The following is a 25761-nucleotide window of genomic DNA, read 5'->3' as shown; positions in this document are numbered from 1 at the left end:
ATTGGTCAATGGTCACTTATGTCTTTGCATATCCTTGATCACAAACTCTTAGTTCAGGGACATGGTCCAACAAAATTCTAGTGGCACAAGGGAAAATGAAACTAGGAAGCAAGAAAATCCAGTCCTAGCCCTTAAACTGCCCCTGATTGGCTGTTCTGACTAAGCCACTCAAGCTTCAGGCCCCCGTATTCCTGGCTGACATGCAACAGGGCCCAAGGCAGTTCTTGCCAAGCTAGGAGGAAGGGGTACTCAAAACACACGAGAAAAAAAAAAAAAAAAAACACGAGAGCAAGGGAAGGGATGCTAAGCTCTAACTGTAAATGTTTTTGATCTTGGCTCTGTCCTCAGCCAGGTCACTCATTTCATCCCTGTGACCAAGTATCTTGAGATATAAAATGGAAGCAGAAGGGTCTTTAAGATCCCTTCTAGCTCTGCCGCTTTGAGGGCAGAAAGTCTTTATCAATGAAACCTTTTCCCGGGTTGAAATAACTTAAGGGAAGTGGAAATGTAGCATAAGTGTTGGAGAATCTATGTCCACAGTTCTCTACTTTGGGTGGTTCATGAACCTGATCTAAGGAAGTTAGATTATAGGAGGACAAAAGAACAAGGGTCAGAAACAAGTCCAGTTCCAGGTCCTCGGGTCCCACACCGGGCCGGCTTCTTGGGATCCAATTCACTGGCCAAGAGGGAGGAGCCTCGTGGCATCTGCATGACATGGCGTACAGGATTACCCATACACAACACATTTCGTGATGAAATGGGCAAAGAAAACGCAGGGGCCCTCCCATGAGGAAAATCAAACTCTTGGTGAACTGAAGAGATGATTATACCGTCGCAAGATTGAGAACACTGATCTACCTTAATGCTAGTGACGGGGGGTTACCTAAACTGAGGGAGGACCTCCCTCAAGCAGAGGCTTCTGGAAGGACTGCGAGGAGATGGGCGGTGCCTGCCTGGAGTTCAAACCAGTAAGAACTTAAAGCAGTCCCCTGCAAAAGTTCAGTTTGAAGAGCCCTCTTTCAAGATGGTCCTATAGCTTACTATAATCTCAGGTCAAGGGTCAAAAATACCCTCTTCCTACTTCAAACTCCCAGTTTTAAGGGCTTCCTTTTCAGGGTAGGGAGGAATTGGGAGGGGATGGGGAGGTGAAATCAAATCTCAGTTTGGGATGTTAATCCATATCCTGAAAGCAATGGCAGTCTGGAATGTCTGGAATGTTCCAGGAGGGGGAGGAGGGCAGGGACACCCAACCAATGGAAGAAAAGACATCCTGGCAACCCTCCCCCACCCCCAACAGGCAGGGACTCACCCACCCCTCCAGGGCACACACACCCAATCCTGGGAACCCATGCCAGGCCCCCTGAGGCCTCCAAACCTGGCCAGCAAAGCCCCCAACCCTGACAAAAACACAGAGACCAAGACGAACCTTTTAAGCCGTTGGCCTGGTTTGTGTTAAGTATGGTGCTACCTAATTTCTTTCTGGCCCAAAGCACATGTGACCATGCTGAGAACTGGACCCAGTACTCCCTTCCAGGAGCCCATGGGTAACTCACTCACCCTACAGGTATTTCTGGATGCCTAGCTCATACTGGGCCGGGGCAGTGTGCCGAGGGCTTGGGGGATCAGCACGGAAACTAAGAGACCCTAACTGCTTACTTCTTTGCTCAGTACCTTACTTTCCTGTGGAAAGCTGACAGGGCTTTTGTGAGGGCTTAAAGCAGATGGGCTGGGGGGGCGGGGGTGTGCCTGCCAGGCCGTGGTGCTCAATCCCAGTCCCCAGGAGCCACTACCTGTGATAGTGAAATGGTTAGGTTTCTGCACTGGTGGGGAAATAGCGGGAGATACCACAGCCTAGAGAGAGCCCCCGCACTCCCACCTCCCGTGACAACCAAAGAGCCCCACTCCAGCACTCCTGGGGATGGGCTTCCACTAGGCTCCAGCGGGAGCCTTCGCCCTACAGGCAATAGGGCACTGCGCTATGTGCAGGACCCTAAACTCTAGCAGCCGTTGTTTAGAAAAGCAAGGGAACTCCCAGAAGTTCAGGAGCCACCACCCACCCTGGAGCTGATAAACCTGTTGAGTGAAAGAATGAAGCCTCCAGCCCCTGGCAACGAAGGCAATGGTTGCGCCAGTCAAATGATTTCCCCAGTGGCCGATACCCGGAGGCTTCTTACCCCCTCTTCCTGCCCTGACCAGCAGGGCAGTTACCAGGTCCTGGGGCAGCTCCCCAGATACAGAGCAATCACAAGGGATGCTCCTTTGTAATGTTGCTGGGGACAAGCAGGGGACACCAGGGCCACAGGGACTAAGTGACCATTCAAGCCCAGGGGAGATTCCAGGAGAGAACGGAGGGAGAGAATCTGGGCAGCAGCGTCGTAAGGAGTTAAGTAAGAAAAACAAGAGATTCAGGAAGCACAGGAGCTAGAGGCACCCGGAAGGATGGCTGGGACTGCTCCCTGGGCAGGAAGCTCTCGTCCTTTTCACCTTTTCAGAGAAATGTCATTGACTTAGACTGAATGGGAAGGAAAACAGTTCATTAAGGAAGAAGCTAACATGTGAGGAGTGCTTACCAGATGCCAGGCTCAGATTCAGCGCCTCCTATAAGCCTCCCACTACCCATGACCACGATAACCACAGCTCCACTTTACAGACTGGGGTCCTGAGATTGAGGGCTTGAGTATCTGCCAAGTCACACAGGTTCTAAGAGCCAGAGCCAGTATTTGAACCCAAAGACTGTCTGGTTCCAGGCTCTTTGCACAGTCCCCTGCACTGCCTTGACGATGGCAGAAAGGAAACAAAAGCCTTCGCCAAAATATAGTCAGGTTTTGGCTTGAGAACGAGTTTAAAATACTCAGAGTTCACACAACAGAGTGAAGAGCGGGCCTGCTGAGTGGCTGCTGCTCTCCAATACGTCGAAACATCCCACCTATAACTCCTTAAGACGCATACTTCCATTGTTAGTGGAAAAGTGACTCTGTGCTTATTGAACACTGACTAGACATTTGATAATATTGTTAATATTTTAAAATCAGGTAATTCCCTGGCAGTCCAGCGGTTAGGACTCTGCGCTCTCATTGACGAGGGCGCAGGTTCAATCCCTGGTCAGGGAACTAAGATCCCACAAGCCGTGCGGCACGGCCAAAAAATAAAAAATAAAATAAAATCATACTGATTTCTAGAAATACATACTGAAATAGTTACAGATAAAATGTCATGTCTAGGACTTGCTTTAAAGTAACTAGGGGGAAAATTAATACAGATTGGATATGATTTGGTAATTTTTAAAGCTAGGTGATGAGTACATGGTGGAATTATTTAATTATCCTTTCCATATTTCAAAGTTTTTTTTTCCACAACAAGAAACTTTAAATAAAAAGATAATTCTGAGAAGATGCGGTACTTATATACAATGGAATATTACTAAGCCATAAAGAGGAATGGAATTGGGTCATTTGTAGAGACGTGGATGGACCTAGAGTGTCACACAGAGTGAAGTCAGAAAGAGAAAAGCAAATATCGTATATCAACGCATATATGTGGAATCTAGAAAAATGGTATAGATGATCTTATTTGCAAAGCAGAAACAGAGACACAGACGTAGAGAACAAATGTATAGATACCACGGGGGAAAGGGGTGGGGTGGGAGGAATTGGGAGACTGGGATTGACACGTACACATTATTCATACTATGTATGAAATGGACAACTGATGGGAACATACTTTATAGCACAGGGAACTCTACCTAATGCACTGTGGTCGCCTAGGTGGGAGGGAAGTCCAAAAGGGAGGGGATATCTGTGTGTGTGTGGCTGATTCATTTTGTCGTGCAGTGGAAGCTAACACAACATTGTAAAGCAACCATACTCCAGTAAAAAATAAATAAATATAAATAAAAAGATAATTCTAGCTCACCCAATTTTAAAGTCATCACAGATTCAAAATTAATGGGTCTAAGCCAATGAGGTTTTCCTCTTTTATTTTTATTAGCAAGAATCCAGGCCCTGGTGAGGAGCCCGCTGAGGGCAGGGAGAATGGGCCTCAGGTCCAGCGGAGAGCGGAACAGATGCATAGATAGGACACTTTTCAGAAGGGGGGGGGGTCCCCATATGACAGAATGCACACCTGGACGGAATGCACCCTGGGAACAGTCTTCAGGTCTTCCGGAAGACAGCTAAAAACTGCACCAGGGAGTGTTCTTTTCCTAAACGTTTGCAAACCAGCTCCTTCCTCTTTCCACCCCCATTCCCAGAGGGTAGCGTGCTGCTCGTGGCCTCACCCTGCCAGAGAGGGAAGCGTTCCTTTAAACCAGGGTGGAGCAGACCAGTTGTGAGGACAGAGGCAATAGTAGGTTTTGGAAATCTTTTCATGCTTGGGGCCTCAACCCCCAGAGGCCACTATCAGAGTCAAACCTGGACTTTCATCTCATTTCAGAACTAGGATTAAACCAGGATCTCCAGATTAGACCCTTTACCTCCACCCCTCCCCCGGGCCGTGATTCTCTGACTAGCAATCTGCTTGCTCTAGGGCAAGTAAGGCCTTCAACTCCCTAGACCTCAGTTTCTCTCACATCAGGGACCAGAGGATTAGGATTAGTCCATTTTACTGGATCTTGTGTCCCCAGACAGAGATCAACCCTGTCCACCTATAGTGATACACTTTCTTAATTAGAGTGATTTTCTGTGCCTTAATGGTCTGCCCAAGTGGTTCTTAACCCCCTTCTTTTTCCTGGAGACTAGGTTCCCACTAGGAAATATGATAAAAGCTAAGAACACTCTCCACCAGAAAAATGCAAAATTCACTCCAGCCTGCAGACATCTCCTCAAAAATGTGGGAAGAAACTAGCCCAAGGCAATTAGAAAGCTAAGCTTGACTGGGGATGGAGCTGGGGTTATTACCTGGCAATTTTAAGAGTGAGCAACTAAGATTTTTCAAACCTGCAGTAACACCACACTCTTTCAATTCTAATCAGCAGTCAAGAAGGTCACTACCACTTCCCCAAGGTTTCTGGTGTCCAGCTGATGTGGAATCCTTCCAGATTTTCTTGCCACCTACTATGCACTGGGCCTGTGTTGTCCACCCTACAGTAGCCGTTAGTCTAGTCACGTGTAGCTACTGAGCACTTCAAAGCAGCAACTGGATTTTTTCTTAAAATTAAAATGTTTGTATAATGTAACTTTTTCTTCTGTATATTTTATGAACTCTAAATACAGATCAACTGTTTCCAATGAAAATTTAGCATATGAATCGGGACAGGCTCTAACAGTAAAAGAAAATACACACCGGGTTCCTAAGACTTAGCAGCCCCCCCAAAAGTAAACGATCTCATTCATCGTTTATATCGATTCCATATTGAACTCATAACCTTTTGAATTAACTTTAAAAGTAATTTTGAATTAATCATCTACATTAATTTCACTTTTTTCTTTTTGAAGGTGGCTATTAGAAGATTTACACTTACACACGTGGCTTGCCTCACATTTCTACTGGGCAGTGCAAGGCACTACACTGCAGTGCAGAACACGGAGGGATGAAGAAGCCAGGTAAGGCTCCTGCTCTCAGGAGTTTACAGTCCAGCGGGGGACCCCAGTTTGGTTTTTTGTTGTTGTTGTTGTTTTGTTTTGTTTTGTTTGGCCATGTTGCGGGGCTTGCAGGATCTTAGTTCCCCGACCAGGGATCAAACCCATGCCCCCGCAGTGCAAGCGAGGAGTCCTAACCACTGGACTGCCAGGGAATTCCCCTCAGTTTGGTTTGGGATGGGAGAAGAGAATAGACACGGTTAAGTGGGTTGGGGAGGTGGGCTGGCCACAGTACCCTTTCAGAAGTGGGTGATCCTGGGACTTCCCCGGTGGTCCAGTGGTTAAGATTCCATGCTTCCACTGCAGGGGGCGTGGGTTCGATCCCAGGTCGGGGAAGTTCCGGGTGCTACGCAGCGCGGCCAAAGAAAAGAAGTGGGTGATCTTGTTGACTCCTCAACAAGAGTCCCATGCGGCTGACACCGGAGAATAAGCACCGCCGCCCCCCCAAAGCTGGCTCCCATCCCAGTTTTTTTCCCCCAGCTGGAAATCACACATAAAAGATGTCCTAACGTGCCAACCTCTGCCCTTTCCATAAGATCACCACTGACCTAGTCCTTCCTCCCCACCCTGCCTCCTTATCCCTGTAGAGTGGAGAGGTGGAGAAAAAAATAATTGTCTAGGAAAGCTTCTGAAGGGGGCGGACCTGGCACGCTCCAAGCATGGCAGTAGCTGAGAAAGCGGGCCAGGCTGGGGAGGGGAGGAGGAGCTGGCCCAATGCCCAGGGCTCAATGCCAGGCTGATCCAGAGGCAGGGCAGCCAGACAGGCAGGCAGTCGGGTGGGTTGACCAGCAAGGTAGGGGCTGGAAAGGAAAACACTGACCTACTGGAAGGTACAGAACCAAGCAGGGCAGATGCCACCACCAAGGGGTCAAAGTATTGGGGGGAGGAGCTGGAAAGCAGGGACACCACTGGAATTTATCTGTGGTCCCATGAACATGGTCTTTTAAAGGTATGAGACACACACACACTGTCCCACGTGTGCTCCTGAACTAATTCTGAGGATAGGAAGGAAAAGCAAATCTCGGGGAGAAACTCTGGGATGGACGATATTCCCTCTCTGGCAGGCTCTTGTACTGTGTTTAATGTGCTCTTGGCCTACCTGGAGTCAGGGGAGAAGAGGGGGATTCACTAGGCCTCTTACATGACCAAGGACACACACACCCCATTAACCTGGCAATCAGAAGTTCCAATTGAAGAAAATCAGATTCCTACATTGAGGAAATAAGATTCATACACCGAGGTCTGAGAGGGTCTTAAATAGTCACCTTCGTTTCATAGATGGAGAAACTGAGGCTCAGCAAAAGGAAAGAGACTTGGCAACTTTGAGGTAGGACGAGAACTCAGCTGGTTTATGCTGAGCTCTAGTCCTACCCGGTTTATGATAAGCATAAACCAGCCTCCTCCCAGGCTGGTTTATGCTCATCTCACCAAACTTCGCTTCTTTCTCTCTGACAAGAAGTGTTAACACAGCAGAAGTTGTATAGCCCCGATGTCAGCAGCAGGAAAGATGCCCATATCCTGTATGGCTAAGTGCATGCCAACTGGCTGTTACTGCATGCGGCTCCAATTTGGGCACAGGATTTAACTTGCAGAAGAGCTAACTGTACTATAACACGGCTGGATGACTGTCAGAGAGATTTGTTAGCAGGGGAAAAGTGTAGTCACCAAATATTCTGTCTTGAAAAATTTCACGTTGGTTTGGGATAGGCAGGGCTGCAAAGGTGAGAGGCCGGTGGGAGGCGCCACCCGATGTTGGAAAGCAAGCAGAAGAGGAACAAATCCTTTTGCTCAATTCACTCATCTCGGAAATACACCGTTTGACTAGAGAGAGCTCACGGTTTTTTTTCTTGCCCATCTAGGCAGTGCCAGAGGAAGCCAAAACAGAAGCTGAGACAGTGGAGCTCTTTCCAGTCAAATTCCAAGTCGGCCTGGGCCAACTGCCACTCCCTCCCTCCACCGTGCTCTCTCTGCCTAGAACCGTGCTTTCACCTGAGGGGCTCCTAGAGCCAGAGCTGGCCTCCTGAGCCCTACACAGTGTGAAGTGCGAGGTGTGATGAAGCCATCAGATTCAACCTAATGCGTGGAGACAAACAGGAGAGGTGACCCGGTGTAAGCAGTGCAACCCTGTTGGTGCAGGCAGCGATGGTGTGGATACGAAATTAACCATTGGGGACACTGCTCACCTGCCTTCTCTGGCTGGCAGTGGGAAGCATTTCCAGGATCTTCTTCGGGGGGTGGGGGTGGGGGGGCAGCAGCGCGGGTGTTAATTCGCTCTGACAAAGGGGAAGGTGGAGGGGGCCTAGAAAGACCACTTCCTGCCCCAGCCTCACTAGAGACGTTGGTTTAGCTCACCCCCCAGTGGAGATGTCAGCATCTCTCCAGAAAGCTTAAGAGACAAAAGGTCTGGCACTCTGGGGCCCAGAGACCTGGCTGAGGGTGGAGCTGACAGCCGCAGGAAAGCCCTGCGGGGCATGCCTCGGAAATAGAGCAAGGTGGAGAGGCTCTCTCCTCAGGAGGAACCGGCAAGCTTGGAAGCACAGCTCCAGGCTAGGATTTGGAGGCAGAGAAGCAAAGAAAAGGATACTAGACCAGACTCAAGAGAAATCAGTTTTCTGCAACTCACAATTTGCACTGAGAAAGACCCTAGTGGAGTCTGGGTACCTCTTGGAATTGTTAGCGTTCCTGCTAAAGGATGAGAATGCATGCCAGCATATGCTGAAAAATACGAATTCATCCTACTAGTGGAAAGGCGCTCTGGTGTGACCCTCCAACAGGAGGTTTAACAACCTCACGGAATCCTTGTCTCCTCTCCACGGCTGCCAACACAGACCTGTTGGTGGCCGAAAACTTCAGGAAGCTGCTGTTTGTTTCTTTCCAGCGTGTAGGTCTTCATCAGAATAACTCTCTTCTGACATGGACACCTACCCTGAGTTCTGCCCTGGCTTGTGCGGGAGCAAAATGCCCTCTCTGTAGAGGTCTTTCTCCCCAGCCCCAGACTCTGCCAGGGCGTCACGACAGCACCATTCGAGACGGTTCTCAACCATCCAGGGGGGAGCAGGGGCAAGGTCTCTAACAGCCCAAGGGACGGCGAACACGGCCTTTCAGGAGGCCGGCGGAAAGCAGGCGCGGGCAGGGCAATTGAGAAAGAGGTGCCGGGGAAGGGCGGCAGCAGCTGAGAGTGGGGGAGGGCTGGCAGCAGCTGGGGGGGAGGAGGGGAGTCCTCATGAACGGGCAATTGAGAAGGGCCGAGCAGCTGAGCGGCCGGGCTGGCGTCGCCGGGCCTGTGCCCCACGTGGGCCGGCCCCTTCCCCCAGCCCCTCTCACCTCACCCAGGGGAAGCTGAGCGCTCGGCCCCGCACCCCGGCCGCTGGGTGGGCCGGGTCGGCAGAGCACAAGGAGGGGGACGGAGGATGTCCCCGGGGGCCCCCTCTGCTGCGGGGCCCGGCGGTCTAGAACGTTCTGCCGCCAGAACCCCCTCGGCGTCCCGACTCTCCCCTGCCCGTCCCACCCGGCCCAGGGGGCCCTGGGCTACGCGCGCAGGACCCGGAGGGGGAGGGGACACGCGCCGGGGGCTGCCGGGTGGGGGTGGGGACCAGGACTTTGCCCTTTGTCTCTCTCTCTCCAGAGCCACCGGCCGAAACCCGACCCCATCAGTGAGCCAGGCAGCCAGCGAGGGGCAGGCTCCCCCTCCGGGGTCCTTTAGTAAATCCAGACCCGACCTCCCCGTGGTCAGGGCTGACTGAGGTGGTCCTGTGGGGGAGGGGGCTTCCCGCCTGCGAACAGGCCTGCAAGCATTTAAGTGGGAACCGGCTGGGGGCAGGGGGCTGGGAGGGGGGCCGCAGAAGCAGAAGGGGAGAAAATGGCCCGGGAGGCGGCATTCCTTGGAGACCTCGGCTGGGCTGTGGGGAGGAGGCAGGACCCGGGCGGGAGGCCTCCCACTGAGAAGGCAGGAACTGAGGCCTGGGAGTGGGGTGGGCTGGGGGCGCGGAACCAAGACGCCTTCCGGGCCTCGAAAAAAAGACCCTCCCCTCCCAGGGCGTTCTGGGAGCCGCTACAGAAAATTTATAATCGAAGAGTCACACCTCCATGCAGAGTAGGGCACTTGTCTGGGGATGCGAATGACCTTCTTTTGTCTGCCCTCTTGGGGTGTCATCAATTACTGAGAGTCTTATTAATAACTCACGTTTACACAGTACTTCAGGGTTTACAATCCACACTCTCCTATGAGCCTAGAACACAGGTTGATTTGAGCCTCTAAACCACAGAAGATTGAGAATATTTTTATTTCCATTCTGCAATTCAAAAAGCAGCTCAGAGAGGTTAAGTGCCTAGTCCCAAGGTGACACTAGCCAGCCACTGTCACCACACCATGAAGCCGGCTGCTGCTCAGGGAAAGGTAACTGGGTTCTCGCTCCTCAAAAACATGTACGAGCTATGAATTATGATTCTGCAGGCTTGTAACAAAGGTCAACTCTTTGTCCCTTCCTGCTAGGAGGAGGGGGGATGGGAGGGGAAGCCACTCGATCCCTGCGCCCTTCCCCCCAACCTCTCATTTTCCCCAGGTTTGAACCCAAACAAAAGGCAAGGGGAAGGGAAAAAAAATTAGCCCAAAGCGCCAGCCCTGGCACCTAGAGGAATGCCAAAGGATGGAAGCTCTTAGAACTCAAAATAGCTACCAGCTTTTTTTTGCGGGGTTCATGGAGATGGGGAGGCTTCATATGAGGACACTAGGCCCAGGAAGATACTGACCCCAGATCCCACAGTGTGCACACATCTGGCAGAAGGGCAAACTGAGCTTGAGGCCTGAATCCTAAACCACTCAAGTCCTTCTCCACTTCATTCAGCCCCCTTTCTGTGGTTTTTCACTAAAAGCAGAATTCCCATTTCCCACGATAGCTGCCCAGAGAAGGGGAGAATGTTCTTAGTTTTCTTCAACCATTCAAGATTGCCTGAAAATCCCAATGGTGAGAGGAAAAATAATGCAAGGCAAGTATGAAACACCTACGGAGGAAGGAGGCTCAGAGCAGGGAGAAGTTAATGTTGGGCATGTTTTTATTTGCTAGCCTTATGCTCTCCCCCCGGCAAAACATTCAACTTCTCTGAATGTTAGAGATCAGCTATTCCCACCTAAGAGAGCTCAGCCTTGAAGGTAGAAAGGCCTGGGTTTGAAACCCAACACCAGTATTCAAGGTATGACCTTGGCTAAGTTACCATAACCACTCAGAGTTCCAGCTTCTTCTTCTGTGGAATGAAGACTAATGCCTGCAGGGTTCTTAGGATTCAATGAAGGAACAGTGCCTAGCTCTGAGTAGATAGATACTCAATAAACGCTCCCTATTATTTTTTTTAAAGCATTTTAAAAATATTTATTTATTTATTTTTGGCTGCGTTGGGTCTTTGTTGCTGCACGTGGGCTTTCTCTAGTTGCGGTGCGTGAGCTCCTCATTGCGGTGGCTTCTCCTGTTGCAGAGCACGAACTCTAGGTGAGAGGGCTTCAGTAGCTGCCGCACGTGGGCTCAGTAGTTGTGACTCGCGGGCTCTAGAGCGCAGGCTCAGTAGTTGTGGCCCACAGGCCTAGCTGCTCCACGGCATGTGGGATCTTCCCAGACCAGGGCTCGAACCCATGTCCCCTGCATTGGCAGGTGGATTCTTAACCACTGCTCCACCAGGGAAGCCCTGTGCTCCCTATTATGGCAGAAGGAACTCGTCTTTTGACCCACAGCACGTCACACAGAGCTCTAGAGAAAAGAAGATGCTCAATAAGGGAAATTATGGACATCTGCCATACTTACCTGGGGGCCTCTCCCCACTAGGATGCCATCCCTCTCTTCCAGAAGAGTTGTCTTCCCACAAACATCTCCCTGCCTGTCCACAGTGCTCTCCTGAATCCACTCCTATTTTTTCTGCCTGTCCTTCAAAAACACAGCTTAAGCTCACTCAAAGCCTACCTCCTGTTAGTTCCTGAGGTTGTGTGCCTCTCATTGTAGTCTCTTAGCCTCTGCTGTCCCACAGCTTTTCCTGGATCTAAAGTGAAAACACTGGAGGGCAGGAATTTTATCTTGCACCTCTTTTGTGCAGCTCCTCCTCCCTATGTTTCCCTTCCCTGCCCTGAAAAAGACCCAATAATGCTAAATAAAAACCCAATAAATAATCAAATGTTTAATTCAGGAGAGGGGTCAGGCAAAGACCCATTTTATACAGAATGAGGAGGTGGCCACCATGTAAGAAACAAAATTGGTGATCTTTAAATATGGCCAGAGAGAGGTGGGAATGGGGTGTTACTGTTTACTGGGTACAGTTTCAATCTTGCAAGATGAAAAGAGTTCTAGAGACGAACGGAGAGGATGGTTGCACACCACGGTGAATGTTCTTAATACACCCGACCTGTACACTTAAAAATGGTAAACTTTATGTTATGTGTATTTTACTATGTAAAATTCTTTTAATTTATTTCATATTAATTTTAATTTTTAATATAAAAATTTAATTTTAAATTTAGGTGGGTTTTTTTTTGGCTGTGACATTCAGCTTAGCAAAATAAAGAATAAAAAAGGATAGAGGTGGAAACCTAAAAGCTCCTGGAGAAAAATGATCTGATAAATTGTATTTCTTTGCCATCTCCACTCTAAAGACCAAGGTCTTTTGTTTGTTCTTCATTATATTTCTATAACCTGGCAGAGGGCATATCAGTAGCAGACTCTGGGGCTTCTCTGGTGGCGCAGTGGTTAAGAATCCGCCTGGCAATACAGGGGACACAGGTTCGAGCCCTGGTCAGGGAAGATCCCACATGCCGCGGAGCAGCTAAGCCCGTGCGCCACAACTACTGAGCCCACGTGCCACAAGTACTGAAGCCCTTGCGCCTAGAGCCCGTGCTCCGCAAAAAGAGAGGCCACCGCAATGAGAAGCCCGGGCACCACAACAAAGAGTAGTCCCCGCTCGCTGCAACTACAGAAAGCCCGCCCACAGCAACGAAGACCCAACACAGCCAAAAATAAATAAATAAATACATTTATTAAAAATAAGTAAATAGTAGACTCTGAATAGATAAAAATAAGTGGGTGCATGCATACATGTGTGAACGAATGCATGATTAGAAATACCAAGCTTTGGAGCAATATGCAAGCTATCAAATGTCTATACCATGTTAAATATTTTCTTACATGATTTAGTTGTAAATATATATTTTTAAAATTAACACCCCACTCCATCTCCAAAAAATGGCTAATGACTGACTGGCAAGAGCCCCACACCCCCAGGCTAAAGTGGCTGACCATGTGATGTTCTGAAGAGGAGAACAAAGGAACGAACTTGGGCCTAGACAGGCATCATTCCTCTTCTAGTTAGAAGTGTAGGGAATTCCCTGGCGGTCCAGTGGTTAGAACTCTGCACTTCCAATGCAAGGGGCAGGGGTTCGATCCCTGGTCGGGGAACTAAGCTCCCCCATGCTGTAAGGCATGCCCCCCACCCCCGCAAAAAAAAAAAAAAAAGTTTAAAGGAAACTACTCAAGATGGTCAGGGGCAAGGGTGGGAAAGTGAAAGAAAGATGATCCGAGAGATCTGTGAGGTTATGAGGTTCGTGAAGATCATTTTATTCCACCTCTTGCCTCCCACAGCTTATTCTGGACAGATATCACTCCACCCTATTCTAAAAAGTCAGCAGAAGCGGCTTTGAATCAAATGGTAATAAACGTTGGGAGGAAACCTCTCTATATAAAATAACTTCAGTCAGCTAGATCTTCCCTTCTACATTAAATAAAAGGTTGCTGGAGTGGACACTCTAGAAGAGTGAAGAGATTGTTCTTCTTAACCCTGCCGTCTCCGCAGCCAACATCCTATTTACATCTCATCCTCGCTCAGAACACACTGGCTGCAGCCACCAACAGCCACGCCTGTGAAGGATCATCTTTGCCCTTTAATTCAGGGTTCTGTCTCCAAATCCTGCCAGAGCAACTGCTCTCTATTACAGTTGGACTTCTCCTCCCAAGCAACTTAGAGACCTGGAGGAGGAAGTGGCATAGACACGTCTAACTCTGAATAGATAGCCTCACCAAGCTTACTCCACCCAACAGCCCCACTCCAGTTCCTCTCTCCCCCCATTTTCTCCTCCTCAGAGTACCTGATGCAAAGGTGACAAGCCCCAAGCAATCCCAAATGCCACTCCAGAAAAGAGGCAACACACATCATTCCACATAAACTAATTGTAAAACCCTTTACAGTAACTGAATAAAGTCACAAGCCTGTTAAATGGCCTAAAACCACATCCGGATTGGAAGCCCTTCTCCCCACCCCACAAAGAGAAGATTCAACCTTCATTCCCTGGACTGAGATGTGGAAAGGGGCTATAAGTCTGTGGGTTTGTGAGTTTGTACCTCTGGGGCAGGGAGGGCTGAAAAAAGCAAGTGGACATCAAAGTGGGTCCTGAGCACCCCTTTGGGGACTGTTTCCAGACCAGGTAGAGAAACTGAGACCACTGTGGCTTTGCTATCTAAGAGGCACGGGAAGGGGAGCCGTGTATGCCGTCACTTCCTCCGCATCCAAGGGTCCCCAACTCCTGAATGCCTACTTTGTTAGCTTAAGCAAGAAGGGAACTTCAAGACAAACATGCCCATCTCCTACCAGATAGGGGAAGCTGCCCATTTCTTCTTCCTCAGACCCCCAAAAGGACTTACACAGTCCCCTTCATCCTGAATTCTTACCACACCTCATCTGCAGAATTAGGGTAGTTCTCCTCTCATCAAAGTCCTACCCTACATGCACTTTTGACAGGAGCACCAAAAGTGTGAAATTTCAGAGAGGAACCTGGCCCAGGTTGAGGGCATCAACGTTGCAATGCATGCTCCATTCTCCTAAGAGGATGGTTAAGAGACAGTGGTAGGGTCCACATCTAGGGCCTCTTGAGGGTTGGTTGCCCTGATGAGCTTCATCTCCTTCTCCCAAAAGGTGGCCTTTCCTTTCAGCACACAGGTGATCAAAAGCATCCTGCACGCAAATCCCCCTCAATATGCCTATCCATCATCGTTCCACATAAAATACACGCCATATTCACAGAAGTGTACCTGAACACCGTACCTGTTGCCTTAGATATATGGCCAAGCTGTTACACACAGTCCAAAGACAGGAAGCACAGGTCCACATGGGAAACAAATAATATCTAATGTGTAATAGCACCAGCTTACAGTTATAAGGTAATGACGGCTCAAGGAGGTTAAGTAACTTTTCCAGTTTCCCAGTCATTGCCTGACTCCAAAACTCTTGTTTTTGAGCACTGAGCTCTCCTGGAGAGACCTTTCCTCCACACTCCTGTAGGATTGAGTGAGGGACCTAGGGGTAGGTCATGAGACTCTGACCTAATAATAGAGCTTCCTCCCTCCTTGAGCCTCAAGAATTCTGGAAAATTATTCCTGTCCTCCCTGCTCCTGTTGCCAAAGAACTCAGACTCCACAAACAACCTTTACACAAAACAATTTTTTAAAAAATTTCTAAATTCTCCGATTTCTCCTCTTAAAGATTCTAACTATATCCAATCAACTAAACTATCCAATCACACCTCACTTAAGACTTAACATTTTCCATTTCAGGTGGCCAAAACATCTGGATGAAGGACTAATTTTTCAACAGAAACTAATGCAAAATGAATAAAAATTGAAGCCTTCCTTAACCCACTTTTCCTAAGGAAACGGTGAAAGGATTGACTGGAATCCACAAAACAGATACACTGGAGAGGGAAAGAGAAAATGAAGAGAGATCCTCCACTTCTCCCGTCTCCACAACCTTCCCCCTAAACTATGGCCAAAATTCCCACCCATCCTGATAGGTCACTTATACGCCTTTAGCCACCAAAATGCCACTTGTCTAATAATCAGACTTGTCCTAGGGGTGTTGAAAATATCTGGACAATCCAGTCAAAAATTCTTTTACTCATCCAGCTGCTTGCTCTGTATTTCATACAAAAGCAGTTTACTGGTGGGCTCGCCATGCTCTCTGCTCTCTGCCACACGACCAGAACATCAAATCCTGGAAGCCTGGACTTCTGCACTAGGACTGCATTTCTGGTGGTGTTTGTTCTGTATACAGTTACATTTCAGTGTTTCGCAATCAGGTTTTCTCCAACTATATTAAAATGATGAGGTCCAGACCTACTTTTCTCCTGTGATTTACCCATAATCAACACACGTTTTATTTCAGCAGTCTGCGTTTAGGGTGAAAGCTTGTTCCAGCCTGTTGTTCCTTCATTCCATGATTATTTATTGCAAACCTACTGGCTGCGAAGGAGAAGCAGGTCTTACAAAGCGGGCTCTGCTTGTTCAATACTAGGATGACCCCTTGGACCCACTAAAAAGTACAGAGCCCCCTTTGAACAAACTCAAGTTCTTCTACTAGAATGCAGTTAACAAACTGGGGACTGGACATCTCCCTGCTGGCGATGCGCCCTTGAAACGGTTTGTGTTGTCACAGGCACTCTCCTGGTTGATCATTTTCTAGCTAAATCAAACTTTTATCAATAACCAAAAAAGCATACATTTTGATTCCACGTTTTTTGAGGAGAGACCTTTTCTTATTTGTTTTGACAGACATTTAAAAAGGTGTGGACTGGGCCCAGGTGGAAATGGTATTATGCAAATTTGACATTAACATGGAGTCAAACACTGGCTGAGACCCTGAGAAAGATCTTCAAAGCCTCACCAGTGGCCAAATGGAAGACCTGTTGTCAATCTTTTACAACATAAATAAAACCCATCGTAGAACCTCCGGTTACTATTACTCCCTCTGTTATTGTTTCAGTCAGCCTTTGGAACATGGGGACACACAGTCCATCTACTGAAGATTACAGATTATGAGACGCTGTTAACTCTCCAAGGTTCTATGCCCCATGGCCAAGGGGCCTCAGCTTCTGGGAGAGGGCAACAGTTAACATGGACTTCCATTTTCTCTCCACCTCTCCATCCTTACTTTCCCCTGACCTGCTCTTTTCCTCCCTTGCCTGACTCTTCACTCCACAATCACCCTCCAGCCTTTCTTTAGCTTTTGCCTTAGAATGTAAAGGGCTTGAGACAGCGCGGGCGCTGGAAGGTCTGCACCGCGGGGCCTGAGACCTCTCCCAGTGGGGAAGGCTGGGGAAGCCGCGGCGAGGTTTGGTATCTGGGGGCTCCCAGGACGAAGGCGAGGCTGTGGGCCGGCGCGCCGCAGCCAGGGGTCTCGGGACCCTGGGAAAGGAAGCCCTCGTCGGAGACCCAGGCCTGCGGATGTTCCCGGGCAGGGGCTGGTTCAAAGGCAGGCGAGGGCCCCTGCGCGGAGCGGGCAGAGATTGCGAGGCCGGGGCTGGGCTTGGTCTGCGGCAGGCGGGGAAGGGCAGCGGGGCCGGCGCGGGCTCTCCAGGAAGCGCCTCCAGCGCCGCCGCGACTCTCTCTGTTTTTTGAAAAAGCGAAGGGTAGGCAGGCAACTCCGAAAGCAAAAATCGCCTTGCCCTGGGCTGAATCTACCACCCGTCTTCCAAACCTGGTGTCTGCGACCCCCTCTCCCGTGGGTCGCTGTGCGCCTCTAGCCGCTCCTCTTTAAAAGGGAAGCGGGCAATCCACCCCAACCCCCATCTCCCTCCCTCTCCCTCCCTCTCTCTCCCTCTCTCCCTCTCTCTCTCTCTCTCTCTCTCTCTCTCTCTCTCTCTCTCTCTCTCCCTCTCCCTCTCTCTCTCTCTCTCTCTCTCTCTCTCTCCCCCTCTCTCTCTCTCTCTTTTTTTCTCCCCGTCTGGAATTTCCAACCCAGGACTAACTCGTCTGATTTTTCCAGTCTCCCCTGCTTTTTTCCTCCTCCTCTTTTCTCTCCCAAACACGCCCATCCCAAAATCTCAGCTGCACTTTCTGGAAGGCATTAGCCACATTTTAAGAATCTTTTAAGAGGATGGGGAGCGAACAAGACTGAATTTAAATTCTAACAGCTGGCAAAATGTCTGTTCTTCAAACGTCTTTGCTTCATACATTTATTCTAATAACAACATCACCAACACTACCACCCCCCCACACACACGAAAATCAACACAGGTACAACCAATACATATCTCTTCAACACAAAAACCCTTAGACTTCTACAAATAGCACTTAGGTCTCCCTCTTTTCACTTAACTAAAATTTTAATGTTTTAAAATTTTATACTCACTAGCCAATCTCAATGGTATCTTTGTCAACTGGCTGTTACACATTATAGAATAAATAAGCTCAAAAAATAAGCCTTAAAAGTACCCAAACACATAAAATATGATTCAAATGACATATATTAAGGTAATTTTAAAAGATTAGAAGCTCTGGACCTTTGAATCAAGATTCTTCCAATGGGAATGTCATGTATTTTGTCTCTAAAACGTAATTACAAGAAAGAATGTTTTGCTCTTGTTCCAGCAAAATCTATGCCATTAAAACACTTTACATTTGAAACAGCTAACTATACTTTGAATAAATTAGTGATGGGAATTACAATTCTTCCCCCTCTTTACTCAAAAGTTCTCCATCTGGGAAACCACTGGAGTAAAATTTCATCTTTCTACGTTGGGTTAGAAAATAAAGTGTTCTGGAAACCTACAACTCTTCCAAAGGATAGTCATATACCACTGTCTTTAGGAAAGTCACCTTGAAATACTGAGCACTAAATAACAAGTTAAAGATTTCTCTAGCAGTGAAAAAAACTTAATTTATGAATTTGTATACATTTATTTTCTAGGTGAAAATTAAAATGGGTAAAGTGAATTGATTTCCACCTTTCCTCCAAACAGCGCAGAAAAATTAAGAATCAACTTACTTAAAACTCAAAAACTTGATATAAGTAAGAAAACCTTTTTACTAAAAGTGTCACAAACCGTTTCTACTTTAAACTTACTAGTTGATTATCTGGTCAGACGTATCTTTCAACCATAACCACTAAAGCAAAAGTGCCTGCAAGTACTCCCACCCTAGTACTTGTCCTCCTTTATAGTTGTTTTTTAAAGACATTCCCTTGTTTCTTAACAACCCCCATAATTAATTTTCAGCCCATAGGAACAATTTTCCTTAAAGGCAAACCCATTTCTGAAGGCAAAATTCTTGTCTGTTTTGAAAACATTTAGTGATCCAATTATTTCTTCAGAGTCTCCGCAAATCACTTAAAAATATTTTTGCCACTTACGAGACATCCCTTTGCAGAGATCTTTGAAGCAACTAACTTCAGAAAATTAAACCATAAAATCAGAATTAAGTTTGAATACCTTCTCTTCTGAGAGTTCTCACACTTAGAGGGCTAGGAGACCAATTTTTGTGTGCTTTTTGATATTTAAAAATTTAAGGGAAAGTGTTATTAGCCCACCTCATTTTAAGTCAGAGAAAACAACCATTAATCTGCCTAAGGAAATCAAAGTCTTTAACTTGAACACATTTCACCTACAGAAATGCAGTACATCTCTTCACTTCTTTTCTTAACAGCAACAACTTTTATTTTGCTGACACCAGTGGACAGGAGGTATGCTATCTTTAGGCCACATTCCTCTAGAAAAAGGCACACACAGTGGCAAATGAAACAAAAATTTAATTCCCTTTTAAGGAATTTTCTCCCCAAATACCCAAGCCTCACTAACATGATACCCCCTCTACCTTAACTACTCAAGTGTCTTAAAAACAAACAAACAAACAAACATACAAATCCTTTCCACAACTGTCTTAAAAATGCTTTTGGTTTTCCTCCTTTGTCCTAATACTTGACAGTGAATATATACAAATTCTCAACAATAAGCTGAAACTCTTGACCAAAATTCCAACACTAACTAAGAGGGTATTTGGGAAGGTGATCTCAGAGAAATTTAACGCCACCCATTTTAAAAATTCCACTTAATGTTTTCAGTTTTTCAACTTAAAGTTCAGTCTCTTGAGTTCTTAAAAAGGAATAAATTATATTAAGCAATTAGATACAAGGTTAAAACAAAATATATTAATACTTCAAAATCAGTTAGAGTTAACTGCTAAAAAATATTTTATCATTTTCTTGATAACCCCCCTCTTAAAAAAAAAACAAAAAGAGGAACATTTAGGTTGCCAGGTTTTTATGAATCTCTTAGAAATGTTTAAAAAGTCATAATTCATTTGCAACTGAGTACATCAAGAAGAGTTCTCCTCTATTTTAAACAGTAAAAACAATATATATATATACACACACACAAAATATATATATGCACCATTGTTCATTTTGCTTAAAATATATTAGTCATAATTAATTAACTAGTTCCGGTTCTATACATCATGAGACTGAAAAAGCCAGGAACAAACCAACTGAAGAAATACTTTCAGACAGACTAAAAACACATACCACAACATGCTTCCTCAAAGAACACAAAATGATAGAGAGCAAACTGACTTCATGAAAACAAACTTTCTTTTTTTAAATCCTAAAACTTCAAAAATTGATTCATTCTAGAAAAATGAAGTGCCTCACCACCACTCAGAAAAAAATAAAACACAACTGACTCAATGTTTGTGCTCAAAAATTATTTCAGGAAGGGGGGGAGAATACACAAAAGATTGAATATAATATGGGTGTGGAAGGGAAGATTTTGTACCCACTCCTCACAAACCCCACCCCTTCCCAACTCAAAGGAGCCTTCAGTAATACATTTTGGAGGGAACAAGGAGCCTAAAAATGGCTTTAAAGCAAGCAGATGGCTTAGGGGAAAAGATCCATAAACACTGTGCACCATGAAAATTAAAATATAAATGTTTTGGGTTCCATTTCATCACATTTTGCTATTTTCTTATCACTTTATTCCCTTTAAAATTTAAACCATCCTTTAGAGCAAAAGAAAAAAATTCCATATATTTCAGAATTCCAGTTATTCTGGTTATTGTCCATCAACATGTTTCAAACACTTAGCTTTCAGGTCAAATATCCACTATCTTCTCAGTAGATCTACTGATGTCAGTGTACATAGTTCTCTCATTCCCATCTCCAGGAAATGCTTCCAAATAATAAATAAGACTTTTTTTCTTTCTTCCGATTTTATTGTCTCTTTACTCCTAACTCTAATTGCCTTTCCAATAACAGAGTATTTCAAGCACTTGAGGTTACATCACAAGCTCTATAAACATAGTTACAAGCCATATTGATCATCTATAGAAACAATAGTTCCAAGTTACTTAAATATCTCAAGCTAAACCACAGAACAGATTTTTCTCACATTAAACTTTCTAGACTCTCTTAACTGCCTTCAGAAAAACACAGCCACCCACCTGCACCTTCCCACCCAGAAAAGGCCAGGAACTATTCTAAAATGTAGCAAGTTTCCAGTTGAAATGAGGGGAGAAAGCGAGGAGAAGATCAAAGACTTACTGGAGGCTGCAACATGAGAGAAAACTCTGCACTGTCAACATGTTTAAAGTCAGGTCTGAGAAAGCAGAAAGACTGCCCTTATACTTCCCAGCCAGAGTTCAATGAAAGATCTGAACCATGAATCAGCTTTGGGGATAACATGGTAAGAGTTACTCCCTTTGGGGAAGTGAGGATAGGAAGGTATTGGAACACACTCTCTCTTTCTCTCTCCCTCTCTCTCCCTCTCTCTCTCTCTCTCTCTCTCTCTCTCTCTCTCTCTCTCTCTCACACACACACACACACACACACACCATTCATCCAGGGAGTTCTAGACCCTCCAAAGAGCCCCAGCTCACAGCCTGAACACAAAGCTCTCACCCCAGATGGTCGGTCCCCTTGCAACAATGGACTGAAGGAGTGGGGGTGGGGGGCTCAGAAAGGATAGTACAGCCAAAGTATATTTGCAAAATCCAGTTGGGAGGGGAGGATGTGTGATGGGAGGGACTAGAGATAGGTGTCTGTGAAAAAATAACGTCTTTGCCTGTTGCAGAAATATAAATAAAGCACAGAATTCTTTGGGGGGCAGGAATTCATTCCACTTCCCCTAGGGAGTCAAAGGGGACCCCCTCCCAATCCACTTAAGAATTATGGTGAGGGAACGGGGGGAAAAATAGTCCTGCTAGAAACTTGCTGAATGTCCATGAGTCTCAACTCTCTAAAGATTTTTAGCTTCCCCACAAAAATGGTCCCACACACCTTGAACAAACTCCACAAGGTTCCTCCTCTATTGGTTTTTCTCGCTTTTACTTCTCCAAGTAACATCTCCTAGCCCACCCCAGCCTCAGCTTTTTTTTTTTTTACAAGCTGTAAACCACCCATTACAAGATCTTAGCCAATCTTCCCTCCCTGCCCCCAACATCCGGAGTTGGGGGTGGGAAGGCCAGTAATGGGTTTCTTCCACTGGAGACACTATGGACCCCTGAACACAGCCTCTCAGCGCCCCCAGGCTGACCCCCTCCCCAGAGAAGAGCTCTTTCCTACCTTTGTTTTTTGGGGACGGAGTGTTCAATCTCTAGGCGTTTTCCTTGCAGCTCCACTTTCCCTAAAGATTAAATTGAAAAAGACAACATGAGAGGTTGGACGGGGGGGGGGGCAAAAGGAAGGAGAAATCAGAGTAATTCAGGAGTTACTGGGATTTGAGATCTTCCTAGGAATCCAGGTAGTGGGTTCCGCAGCCGGATGCGAAAAGGTCGCCTGGGGAATGGTGGACTCTCTATATTCATTACCGTGTTTTCTGAATTTTTGTTTTGTTCTCTCACTGAGGTAGCCGAGTAGTGGACGGCTCTGGGAGCCGGATCTGGGGGAGGTGCGAGGGCGTCCGTCCGTGTGGGCCGGCTGCCTTTACGGCTCCCAGATGTGGGGAGAAGGGGCCGAGAAAGGGCTCCCCGTTTCTCCCAAAGTCTGTGGCGGGGGGTGGGGGTGGGGCTGCAGAATGAAACTTTATTTTCCTGTCGAACCAGGGAGAAGGGCTTCGGGCGGCGGGGTGGTCACCTGTCGGGGCCGGCCGGGAGGCGAGGTCCGGGGGAGGGGAGCTGGGCCCCGCGGGGAGGGTCCCCGGCGGCCGCCGCGCGCGCCTCTCGGCCCAGCCTGGGCGTCTCGGGAAGCAGCATGGCGACCCGCCGCCGCCGCCGCCGCCGCCGCCGCGCCACCCCGCTCACGCCCCACTTTCAAATCAAAATGGCTCAAGCCCCGAGCCCTGGGCGGTAGGCGGGACCCCGCTCCTCTCAGGTCAGGCCCGAAGGCTGCCGTCCCCACGGAAACCCTGGAGGTCGGGAGCGGAGCGGGGACCCCTTCCCAGCCCGGAAAGGCCTACGGCGGAGGAAGGCGAGGGGGTGCGCACGGGGTGGGGGCGTCCAGCCTCGGACACCGAGGGACTGACGTAGGGCGCCCAGACAGAGTTCGCCTCGGTGGCGAGCCCCCCCAACTCCTGCCAACAGGGGCTCCCGCCCCGTCGGTTGGGGGCTAGGAGGATCACCTCACTAAAGCCTCCAGCTCTTCATCTCGGGCTAAGAGGAAGGGGCAAGAAAAGACAGATATTTCCGCGCGAGGGGCCAGCGAGGGGACGCAGGGGGCGTCGGAGAAGGTGGATGGGCGTCGGTACCGAGGCCAAGCCCCGCAGGCCGGGGGCAGAGAGGAGTTGGCGGGCAAGGAAATAAGAGGAGCAGGTCCCCGTTGTTCAGGCATTTCGCGGTGCTTTTTCCGGGGAGGTGGGTGCACTCTTACCGGAGAAAGTTTCGATGGCCTTCATCGCCCAGTGCTCGTCGGGGCAGTCCACGAAGGCATAGCCGGACTTGACCAAGAACTGGCCGCTGTAGGAGATCTTGTGCTCCGCAAACACTTTCTCCAAGTCCGCGGGGGTCACGCTCTCGTTGAGATTGCCGATGTACAGCTTGTTCATGGTGGCGGTCTCGGGCAGGACGCAGTCCTGGGCAAGGCCGAGCGGGCGGGCGCGGGCGGCGAGCCTCCTAGGCCGAGGCGGGAGGCGGCGGCAGCAGACGCAAACTTTCTTTGCACCCCACCCCTGAAGTTGTCCGGAGCCGAGGAGGGGAAGGCGGCCGGAGGGCGCGCAGAGGTCGCGGGAGAGTTCGGGGAGGCCCGGGAGAAGTGCCCGCGGCGCGCTGGGAGGCGGACGACGCGGCGCGGCTCCTTCCCTTCTGTCCGAAACCCCTCCAAGCGGGCTGGTGTGTCACGTTTCTCCGCGGCCGCCCTGGCGCCGCCTCTAAATAAAATCGACTTGAAAAAAAAAAAAATGGAGCGGAAAAAAAAAAAAAAAAAAAAAAGGCGAAGCCACGTGGTGAAAGCCCCCACCCACCCTGCAGGGGAAGACCCCCGACGCCTCTGGGCCCTTGGGCCCTCCAACCCGGCCCAGCCCACCAAACTCCCGGCCGGGGGAGGGGGGAGGGTGCCTCTTAACTCACCCCCCGGGTAAGTTGGGCTGGTGGGGGCTGTTTTCCCGAAGCTCTACTTGCCCCCTCCCCCTTGCAAGAATCTGGCCCCTAGGGAGGCGCCCCGCCCCCCACCCATCCCCCTACCCGGGCCCTAGCTGGGGGGAGAGTGGTCCGGCCCAGAATCTCCCACCTCTTAATGGGTTGGATAAAATGTGCGGTTATTTTTTATTCGAGTGGCCGGGAGTGGGGGGAGTTTGCCCACCCTACCCCAGCTAACTGCTAGCGACTGACAGGCGGGGGACGGCCGAGAGAGACAAAGAGAAGCCGAGGACTTTGGGGTCTTCAAGAGGGGGTCGCGCGAGCCGGTGATTTCAAAAGAAAAGCGCTATTCCCCTAGATCTTTAAGTAGGGGGGGGGGGTCTCGGCCTTCCCAGCCCCAGCGCTAGGAGAATCCCTCGCCTCGGGGATACAGGATCGAGGGGCCCTGCGAGCGCGGGACTGGGAAGCTGGAAACACGGGGGATCGTGGCTGGAAACCAGGGATCCACAGGAAATCATGTTTCGGGATTCCCCCGGGGTTCATACCGGGGGTTCGGCTGTCGAACTATAACGTCTCGTGGTCCTGGGGGAAAGCGCGGATCCGGCCCAAGATGACCCCGAGAGAGAGGGAGGGGTGGAGAGAAGGAAGAGGAGTGGTCGCGTGAGCGGACCCGGGCTAACCAAAGGGGGAGGTCTCAGGCAGGGAGTGACAGGGTGGAGATCTAAATGATCCCTTTCTCCCTCCCTGACGCGGGGGCAGACAGGTGGAGTACCCTACCCCCGTCCCACCCGCGACAGCGACGGCAGCTTTCCCAGCGCTGGGTTCGGGTCTCGGAACTTTGTTTGGGGTGCGGGATTTGGATCCCGGCGGGAAGGCGGGAGAGGCGCCGAGGGCCGGGGGCCGAGCTCTAAGCCCCGCCCACGTCCCCAGGTCAGACCCGCAGGGGGAGGGGGTAATTTCCGCTCGGCGCTCGGGGAAGCGAGGGGCGGGAGCTGTGCTCGGAGGAGGGGGCGGCGGCCCCTCCCCCGCCCGCCTAGGGAGGGGGAAGCGGATCCGCCCTGGTCCCTTCCCTCGCCTTTGACCAACTCGTTCCGGATCTTCTAGCCCCGGGAACCCGAGGGACGGACCCGACTGGGCAAGGGGCGAGACGTGGGCGGTCGCACCCCGTCTCGGCGGTGGGGGAGGGGGCAGTTGGCCGCGCGTTTCGGAGTCCCGGCTACGCTACGCAGAGCCGGGCGTGCGGTCCACGAGCACCCGGGATCCCAGGCCGAGGGACGAGCGAGGCCAACGAGTTTCTAGCGGCGGGGGCTGGGATGGCGCCAGCGGGTGGTGGAGAGCGCGGCCAGGGGACCCTGGAGCCCCCTTACCCAGCGAACCAGGGAAAGGGGCGGGGGTGGACCCCCAGTCATACCAGAGTCTCCTCGAACTGGGCGGAAGCTGGGGTTTTGCTCTGGGTTCTAAGGGAGGGAGAAATCTGTCGCGGGCACGCGTGCTGCGAGGGCAGGTGAGGAAGGGGGTCACTCTCCCTTTCCCGGTCCCCGACCCCATTGTCTCAGTCGCCTGCGGCCCGGGCCGACTCCGCAACACGTGTTGGCTGCACCGATATGAATGCCTTAGATTTTTTTTTTTCTTGTTATTATTTTGTGTTTGCAGAGTCAGTGAGCCGATTCCGACTTCGGCGCACCGCCCTTCTGGCAGAAGATTTTCTACCGTTCAAAAGTCAGGAGTTAACTGCACGCTCCACCTTTTGTCCCCCTCCCCGTTTTCCCCGCGCGCTGAAAAGAAATGGGGCTTGGGGCGGGGGTGGGGGTGGGGGAGGGCTTCCAACTCGGTTTCTCCATCTCCACCACCTTAAAAACCCACCCTCCAAATCCGCGTTTTGT

The 25761-nt window shown here is 49.4% G+C and overlaps 1 protein-coding gene across 2 annotated transcripts in view; it reads right to left on the bottom strand.

Moving 5' to 3' along the window:
- The window catches only part of IGF2BP1 (insulin like growth factor 2 mRNA binding protein 1), a 38201-nt gene extending 14852 nt beyond the window's left edge, over positions 1–23349 (bottom strand). For both annotated transcript variants that reach the window (XM_065896504.1, XM_065896506.1), the window contains exons 1-2: positions 23175–23349; positions 21933–21993 (exon numbers count right to left, since the gene is read on the bottom strand). In XM_065896504.1, coding sequence (XP_065752576.1) covers positions 21933–21993; positions 23175–23349 — 236 coding nt within the window. The remainder of the gene's footprint in view (positions 1–21932; positions 21994–23174) is intronic.
- Between the last annotated feature and the right edge of the window lie 2412 nt (positions 23350–25761).

This window comes from Phocoena phocoena, chromosome 19 (assembly GCF_963924675.1).
Source record: "Phocoena phocoena chromosome 19, mPhoPho1.1, whole genome shotgun sequence".
NCBI lineage: Eukaryota > Metazoa > Chordata > Mammalia > Artiodactyla > Phocoenidae > Phocoena > Phocoena phocoena.
The sequence above is the reverse complement of the archived record's forward strand: the minus strand, read 5'-3'. Positions and strand labels throughout refer to the sequence as shown.